Source organism: Camellia sinensis, chromosome 9, assembly GCF_055761805.1.
Source record: "Camellia sinensis isolate YWXY chromosome 9, ASM5576180v1, whole genome shotgun sequence".
NCBI classification, from domain to species: Eukaryota; Viridiplantae; Streptophyta; class Magnoliopsida; order Ericales; family Theaceae; genus Camellia; species Camellia sinensis.
Genome location: NC_138969.1, coordinates 43012701 through 43022073, shown reverse-complemented (window position 1 = coordinate 43022073; position 9373 = coordinate 43012701). Strand labels below are relative to the sequence as shown.

The 9373-nt window shown below is 35.5% G+C and overlaps 1 protein-coding gene across 1 annotated transcript; it reads right to left on the bottom strand.

The window, feature by feature from the left end:
* Positions 1 to 877: 877 nt before the first annotated feature.
* Positions 878 to 4901, bottom strand: LOC114289011 (NAC transcription factor 29). Its single transcript, XM_028232650.2, has 3 exons — positions 4644 to 4901; positions 3522 to 3808; positions 878 to 1530 (listed from the first exon to the last, which is right to left on the bottom strand). Exons 1-3 carry the CDS (start codon positions 4816 to 4818, stop codon positions 1066 to 1068), a joined length of 927 nt encoding a protein of 308 aa, XP_028088451.1. The 5' UTR covers positions 4819 to 4901; the 3' UTR covers positions 878 to 1065.
* Positions 4902 to 9373: the final 4472 nt, after the last annotated feature.

Here is a 9373-nt window from a genome sequence, read left to right as displayed (position 1 = left end):
TTGGAAGTACTCCATCAAATGTACATGGCATATTATTTTTGATTCCTTTCTTCATCTAATCCAGATTCAGTGATAGAATAGTTTTAAATAATGGTATTGAAAAAGTATCAATATCGGTTGCAGCATAAGTATCAAAACATTTACCGAGATTTGGGCATTGCGATGTGAATTTTTACAAAATATCAACAATAAAAAAGAGTTTTATAATAACTGACTGACCATATCAATTATAGATTGATATGTATTGAAAATTGATCGTTATAAATGTGATTTTCAGTCTCAAATTTCTTTTTAGGATTTTGGGTGTTTGTTGATCTTGGCTTAGCATATGATTGGCTCGGGTATATGTACCAACCTAGTTGTGTATTCCTGCAATAGTGATGTTGATTTTGGGCCTAGGTCTTTTGCCTTTGATTTTTAAATTTTTTTTTTTTCAATCTACAAAGAAAAATTTAATGATGAAAATACTGAAGAATTACAGTGAGATATATCAAAAAAGAGCTGAGGCAACTGACATCACTATAATTTCTTTTTATTGTTAAAATAAATAAATAAATAAATGTGGTTTCCAGTCCAACACGTATACCAGAATTTAAATGTGGTGGATATTTAAATCTCATGCATTGGATTCCAACCAATTTGGACAGCTAACCATATGATATATAAAAATAAAAAAAATAAAAAAAAATGATTGTCTTTTAAGAGAGCGAGTGTCGCATATGACAACACCTAGTCCACTTGAAACCATTTTTAAATCTTATCTACAAGTTTCATGCACTTCATTTGAAACCACCTGATAGGTTTATCTTTATCATTATAATAAGTAAAGTAAACTAATTAACAGGACTCAATCACAATCAACACAATGCTAAAAAACTTTTACACCCAATGCACAAGACAAAGGGACAGCCATGCACACTTCCATGTTATTGATGACAGAATAATATTACTACATCAACTAACACCTAAAGGCTACAATGAAGAAAATTCATTTGTATTTGAAGCTCAGAGTTTTAAATATCAATATATATTGATATTATCTGATATCAGCTAATATATGATTTATTAAACATTCCAAGAGATTTCGAAAATGCTAGACTTGTCCAAGTTGGTATAATTGAGCGAACGCAATCTCTTGTTTGGGGTTATTATCGGGACTTGTTCATCCATGGCTCCAATCGACAAAACCCTTTTGATTTTATCCAGCGCGGCTTTCATGGAGACAATTGTGGGGGATTGGATTTCGGAGTTGATGTCGAAAACAAAGTCGTTTGAGGAAGATTGGTTTTGGAAGTCGAGTTGCGCACTATGTTCATCTAATACTTCTCCTTCTTGAGGAACCATTAAGTCGGAGTCTTTGAGGTAGTTCATTTTTTCCATGATGTCTTTTTCTTGGAATTGACCGTGGTCGAGTTGATGAGGGAAGCTTTTGTTGTTGTTGTTGTTGCTGCTGCTGCTTTCTCGGCTGTCTTTGGTTGGAATTGGTATGTTGCTCTTTTGGCGAACCCGGCATAGAACCCAATCATCTAACTGTTAAATAAAAAATGGAAGAGTGGTTAATAATGATTTATGTACAAAACCTTGAAAGATGGATCAATAATGACACGTTGCAATATGAGTGTATTTGGTTTTGGTTTTTTGAAAATTAAGTATTTTGTTTTTCGTATTTTTTATTTTTATTTTTAGTGAATATTTTTAAAAATTTAAGTAATTTTTATATTTTATTTTTTTAGATGCACCTTACTTAGATATTTTTAAATAGTAAAATATTTGCAAAAAAAATATTTTAAAAGATTAATAAATATACAAAAATATAAAAAATGTACTGAATTTTTTGTATTTTTTTATAAAATTTTTGGTATTTAGTAAATATTTTAAAGATTGTTTTCACAAATATTATATTTTTTAATTATATTTATGTTAGGTGTGTTTAAAAATTAAAAAAATTATTTAAAAATTTTAAAAAATTCAACGAAAACAAAAAAAAAAATACAGAAAACAAAAAAGTAGAATTTTCTGAAAAGTAAATTCTGAAAACTGAAAACAAACAGAGTGAATAATCTTTAGGGTTTTAGTTAAAAAAAATTTAATCTTTAGGGTTTGACAAATGTTTTTTTATCAACATTTTTTTTTTGTTGGTTTTTTGACTAATTGATTTTATTTTTTTTAATTTCATCATCCTTTAAAAAAAAAAAATGAGTTCTCTTAGACTAGAAGACTTTTACAAAAACTTTTAGAAAAATTATAAAATTTGAAAAAAGTTTACGAAAAACAAAATTTTCTTTTCTTTTTTTTTTTTTTTCAATGAACTTCTAATTTTTTTTATAATTATATTTTAGTTTAGAAAGACTTATAAAGATGAAAAAAATGACAATTTAAAAAAAATTCCATTAAAATATGAACACAAATTCTCTTTAGTCCACACTACACCATATTGTTGGGGTCCATGAGGCCCACCATAAGTCTCATCTTGAAAATTCAAACTGATCATTTTTATACCATAATGTGTATAAAATATTTATGTAAAAAATCAAGTTTATCTGATAATAGTAAGCATGCTTTTTTATGACATTTGTTTGTTAGAAAAAAAAAATGATAAATATTACTTAAAATTTAGACCATTTACTTTTTAAAAGATAAATATAATAAATTAACATGGTTCAGATCGACCTAAGAGGTAAATATTGTGGTCTAAAAACTAAACTACTCGAATTATCCAGATGAAAGCCGTGGACCCAAACAAGATGAACCCAAGCAACATGATTAAGACCTCGTTTGGGAACAAATTTTTTTAATAATTTTTTGATGTTTTGATTAAAATGTAATGTAAAAAAAATTAATATATTTAAGATGATTTTTTAACTTTTAAAAAAATATATATAAAAAATAAAAATAATAAAATTTTTAATATTTTAATATAAATTATCGACTCCTTAATTCAAAAAAAGTCACCTGTCAAATAAGTGCTATGTCCCCGCAAAGAATCTGGTTCCTTAAATATAACCAACAAGACAGTGCACGCCCAGAGAGGGAGAGAGAAAAGAGGTAACACTATTTTGGTCAAACAAAACACCATATTGGTTGTAATAAACAATGAATATTTTTATTATTTTTCTTGTTAAAAGTTTCGGAAATTGCTCCACTTTGATATATAAAAAATCATTATCGCATAAAGTTGATGAGAGCATATTCCAGTTCATCTACGTTGGACATGTTTGTTTAAGTGTTAAATCTCTCTTTCCTTTGCTAACCCTTTCATATAATTATAGAATAGTTTCAAAATATTAATTAACTTGTTGATATGATATTTTTCGTATATTATTTTTGAAATAAAATTATCAATCGATTCTCAAAATCAAACTAATTTATAATCATAATATTCGATTCTTGATATGCATTATTTGACGCTCTTAATATTGTTATGACACAACTAATAATAATATGCATGGCTCCATCAAGAGTAATAGTCACGTGTCACGATAATATTTTAAGAATTTGCATAATTTTATGGTTAAACTTACCCTCATTGATCCTCTAACTCTCATGGAGTGACGACTCTCATCGAGAAGTCTATACTCGTACATCATCCAGTCGGTTTTGATGCCCTTCGGAGGACGACCACCATAGAACACGAGAGCTTTTTTCACACCAACACACTGTGAGCCATACGATGAAATGATTGGCTTGTCGGTTCCGGTGGCTTTCCAATACCCAGATGCGGCTGCTCTGTTTGGCCGAGCACCGTTTGGGTATTTTCGGTCTCTTGGGGTAAAGAAAAACCACTCGCTCTCCCCAAACAAGGCCTTGTCTGTACACAACACAAAATTACAACAATTAGCATCATCCAGATCAAGCATATAGAATTGAAAATTAAAAGATCAATTCCAATATTCAACGTAGTCAAAAAATTTAAATTGTGCAACATATCTATATAGAAGGATGTGTTAATTTTATATTTATTCACTTCAAATTATAAAAATTTATAAAAAAGTTTATTTTTCGAAACTACCTTTGACTCATCATTATCATGGATTTTTTTTACACAAAAATTCTATTTGCAAATTATTATTTTCTTTAAAAAAATATACATAAAATTTATATGGAACAACTTGACTGAGTTGTGGTAGGTCACTTTAAAACAAAGAACGTTCAAATTGCGATTTAAATTATCAAAATGCCACTGTTATATTATTTTGATGAAATATTTTGTATAAAAATTTAGATTAATTACACTTTACTCCTTCACTATAATTCAATATTATTTTATTTCTTTTTATTTTAAAATCGTACATTTAGACCATTCAAGTATCAAAATTTCTTTGCTTTTACTAGTCTAAAAATGGGATCGGTATACAACTTTAGATAATGGAGGATAAAGTAAAGTGTAATTAATTTTTAAAATTTTAATAAAATGGTATTTTTCAACGCGAGATTCCCATTTTAGAATTTATATTTTCTTATCTCAAAGCGCACTTATCTTCTCTATCCTATCTCGATATTTCATTATTTCCAGATTTCCACGACAAGAAGGTGCTGTTAAGATTACATTGAGATTTTGTGAACAGAAGATTAGATTCATGACCATGTTTCCCGAACTTGTGTGCGCACAGAGAGAGAGAGAGAGAGAGAGAGAGAGAGAGTACCAGGAAGGTCCCAGGGGTTGAACTTATATAGATCAATCTCAGCAATAATGGATACCATAGGGCTAGTAGGCGAATTCACCTTCTTTTTCAGATAATGAGCAATAAGCTCTTCATCAGTTGGATGAAACCTAAATCCAGGAGGGAGAATAGAAGTTGACATATTCATCCCTTCCATTTCAATTTTCAGAGAGATTTTAATTTTAGAAAAATATATTTAAGATATATTTAATTTCCAAACTCTCTTCAAAGTGCTTGGAATGAATGCATATTTATAGGCAAGAAAATAAAATCGTATCAAATCTTGGGTAGATCACCCTTGGATAAAAATAATCTTTATGTCATTGTTGGCCTCTTGATAATATACACTCTTTTTACCTTTTTTTTGGGTGATATGTTGTGTTTTGTTATGCTATTCACAATCACAAATTCATTTTGTTTATTATCAACAAGACTTGCCTCACATTTTGATGACAGATTTTGCTACTCTTTTTTTTTATTAGTAGATCTAGATGTTATCGGTGAGACAAAAAAAACTTTGGCATCGCTTTTCATTTTTGATATATATACTTTTTATTTTTTGTGTTTTCAAAAATAGAGACACTGAAAAGTTTAAAAAGGCTTGTCATTTTTATATTGGGTTTATTTTTGTAAGAATTTTTTTTTAAAAAAAATTCAAAAACAAAAATCTTAAAAAAGACTATTTAAAAAAAAAAAATCATGAAAACAAGTTTTTTGTGTTGGTTTTTGTTTTTCTACTAAGAAAAATATAAACATAAAATGAAAATCGATATCAAATTACAATTACATCTATTTTAGATTCCAATTTGAGCAAATTACATCAAATTTCATAGCCATTTAATGTTTAACTTATGTAATGTGCTGTAAATTCTTTGATGTACAATTAACCAACAGAAGAATGCCACGTCAGCTAATTTATGGTTGCACATAAAGAATCACAGTATATTCCCTGTTTCGTCCTGTTTCTTGGTCCCTTACCGTCTTCCTCCATTCTGGTTTCCTCCACCATTGAACATACATAACATAAAACAAATAAATGCTTGTCTTGTGTAGACCCAGTATTGTCATTATTTTTAGTGCTAGATGGGTCCAAACCACTCTTTCATTGGTGACAACCCCATTAATTTATTTTAAAAAAATTAAAATTTAAATGTAATAGATAATTTTTTTTAATGTTTTTTTAGAGAGTTTGGTTGACTCCACTCATCTATAAGCAATACCGCTCAAACATCGCTAATGGCCACAATTTGAAAATAAAAATTGTTGGTGAATTTTATCATTTGTTACGTCTTCTGTAAATTCACACTATAGATGTAATTGGCACATTTGTTTTGTCAAAAAAAAAAACCACTAGTGAGATTAATCATATGATGTAGCTACGGGTTGTTGTACATTGAGAGGGTAATTTTTGGGAAAAAATGGGCCGAGCTGTGAGTTGGGCTTTGTGGTCCAAAGTGCGAAGGACTGAGTAAAAAGGCCGTAATGATTACTCCGGCCCAATAGAAATAGTTACTCCGGCCCATGAATTATGAAGTTACTTCGGTTTAAGAATAGTAAAGCTACTTTAGTCCGGGCGGGTTTGAGCTAGGCTGGTCTCGGAGTTAGTCCGGTCGAGATATATCTTGAATAGATCGGTCTAGCAGTGTCTTTGAGTTAGACCGACCTAGGAGTTATACTGGTCGCAATTTGTTAAGATTGGTTCAGCCGTGCTATGGGTTGAGCAGAGGAGAATCGAGATGAGTAAAAACAGAACCGAACTAAGAGTAGTTCGGCCAACTCAGCGGCTCAACATGATTAGGCTTATCTCGGTCAAATGACAGTTCGGCCGTGATGAAAACCATCCCACTTGGTTTAAGCAGTGGGGGGGTGTAAAAGGATAAGCATTATCCTTAGGAGTATGAATCCTAGGAGGACTCTGCATGGAGGAATAAAAGTCCTACTAGGATTGTGCCACACGAAACTTATAAAAAGCTCACAAACATCACCTTGGAGGAGGTAACAGAACACAACACAATTTTGCTTTCTGAGAACATAGACCTTTGTCTATTTGTCAAGCCTACTGACTTAGGCATCAGAGAGGTTTTCAGCACACACCCGCCGGCTAGCTCACGTTTGTGTTTTCAGGTGATAAAGCGACGTCGTACGGAGGAGCGTGGACTTGGTCAATAGGATTATACGAGAAGGCGTGTTTCTTTCCCGTACAATTGGCGCCGTCTGTGGGAAGAACAGACAGAACGAAACCTCTTGACTAAGCTTCTCCTTTTCTCATTCAATGGCACACATTGAAGAATTGCCGCAGTCCGCCGTCGACGGACTAACTCCAGAAGGGGGCGCAAGGCGTGAAGGGTTACCTTCTGTCCCTCCCATGGCGGACTTGGAGCCCCAACGACATACCTCCAGGAGGGATGCTAGGGGAAGGCGGAATAACAGCCCCCATCGCTCTCATTCACAAAGTCCAGACAGGCAAAGACGGAGGATTGACCCTCAAGCTCTGGAAGACCGCGTAAAAGAACAAGATGAATTAATAAGAAAGATGGCGGCGGACATGGAGGCCTTGAAACGCCAGATGAAGAGAAAAGAAGTGGCGACAGGAGAGGGGCGCAAAAACAAGATGCCCCCTCGCCACTCAGAAAATCGTAGTAGGAATACTACACCCTCACAAGGAGAAAGCAGAAGCCTCAGGACAGGCGACACTCAATCCTTGTCTTCCAGAACTCGTCACTCTAGGTCTGAGAGGACGAGATCTGAGAGATCATACACTGAAGAAAGCACGCATTGGCCTTCACATTCACACCAAACCAGATCTAGACAGACAGAGCTGCCCAGGTCATCCGACTTACGAACTGTGCTCGAAGAAAAAGCACGATACAAGGAGGATGCCAGGGCAAGGGATCCACACCGAGTTTCTACCTTACAGCGGTTGGCTCCTCGGACGCATGGAAGCGTCGAGGGTGGAATGCCAATACCGCGCCCTGCCTACGAACCAACGGACAAAGCCTTAGCAAGACTACAGACTTCGCCGTTTGTTCCAGCAATTGAAAACGCGCCCCTACCATCAGGCTTCCTTCAACCGAAATTCACTACATATGAAGGGAAAACGGACCCGTATTCACACTTGAGCCACTTTCGCCAAGTCATGGCTGTGTACAGGCGAAACGAGGCCTTAATGTGTATACTCTTCCCATCAAGCCTTGGCGACTTGGGCTTGACTTGGTTCGAGAAACTCCCAGAAGGCAGCATAGCCTCCTGGGCTCAACTGGCGGAAGCATTTGTAACAAGGTTTCGAACAAATACTAAAACGCCGGTGGAGATAGACCAGTTACTCTCCATCGACATGGGTGAAAAAGAGACCCTCAGATCTTACAACAGTCGCTACTGGGAGACATTCAATCAGATTGGGGACTGTCCCACTAATCTCGCCATCGCACAGTATAAAAGAGGCCTTCCAGTTGGGAACAGACTGAGGGACTCGATCACCATGACGCCACCCCTCACTATGGAAGCCCTGATGGAAAGAATGCATCAGCACATCAGGGTAGAAGAGGATGGCGCACGAGCCAAAGCAAAATCTAGTGCAACCGCAGTACCAGAAAAGAAGACCTCAGCAAAGGTCAATACAGTAGATCGTCAGAACAAAAACGGACGTGGCAGACGAGATAACGGAGAAGACCCTGATAAAAGATGGTTGAGAATCCGTACTGCCATAACCACTGTGTTCAAGAAATCGATATATCGGATTCTTAGCGAAATAAGAGATGAGCTTTTCGTCAAGTGGCCAGCCAAGCTAGGAGAAGCTCAGAAGGATTATGACGAAAGATCACGGTGCACCTTCCACAAAGAAAAAGGGCACCGCACTGAGAATTGCACGCCATTGAGACAACACTTGGAAGAGTTGGTGGCAGTAGGCCACTTGGACAAATATATTGAAGGAGGGACGCAACCAGCCCCCCAAGATCATAATAACCATCCCAACGGAATGCCAATCGACGCACCGCATCAAGGTATTATCAATGTCATACATGGAGTTTTTGAACCTGAGCGCGTATGCGAGCTCAGAGGATTAATCAAAAAGGCTGAGCACTTTAGAGAAGTGCTAGGTGCCCAACCTGCCACCAAGAAAGGGAAGACAGAGGCAACAAACGTCATGTCTTTTTCGGATAAAGACCTGGATCGAATATACTGTCCTCACAATGATGCTCTGGTTATCACTCTCCGAGTCAAAGATTTTGACGTCAAGCGGATTCTGATTGACCAGGGTAGTTCATGTGAGATCATGTACTACGAAACATTCAAACAGTTGAAGCTACAAGACAAAGACTTGGCGCCTGCAGTTTCTCCCCTAATTGGATTCAACTCCATGCCAGAATGGCCCGTCGGCAAAATAATTCTTCCGGTCAGAGCAGGAAGCGTAACAAAACAAGTGGAGTTCTGGGTATTGAAGGTCCCCTTCACTTACAACATCATCTTGGGCAGAACATGGCTGCATGCCATGCGTTCGGTAGTGTCATCATACCATCAGGTAATGCAGTTCCCCAACGACACCGGTATAATTGAAGAAGTCTATGGAGATCAGATCATGTCAAAGCAATGTTTCGCCACGGTGAATGGCAGCCGCGCTGCCAAAGGATATGTTCATTCGATGGAAGAACCAGAAAGTAATGAACTATTCGCGGACGTCGGTAAAGAGGCTGATCAGAAAGCGGTGGAGGACT

Coding starts and splice junctions, on each gene's coding strand:
- LOC114289011 (XM_028232650.2), bottom strand. CDS start 4,818: ATGGAAGGGATGAATATGTCAACTTCTATTCTCCCTCCTGGATTTAGG. Junction 3,809..4,643: donor CAACCCCTGGGACCTTCCTG/GTACTCTCTCTC, acceptor TGTTGTGTACAG/ACAAGGCCTTGTTTGGGGAG. Junction 1,531..3,521: donor GAGTTAGAGGATCAATGAGG/GTAAGTTTAACC, acceptor TTTATTTAACAG/TTAGATGATTGGGTTCTATG.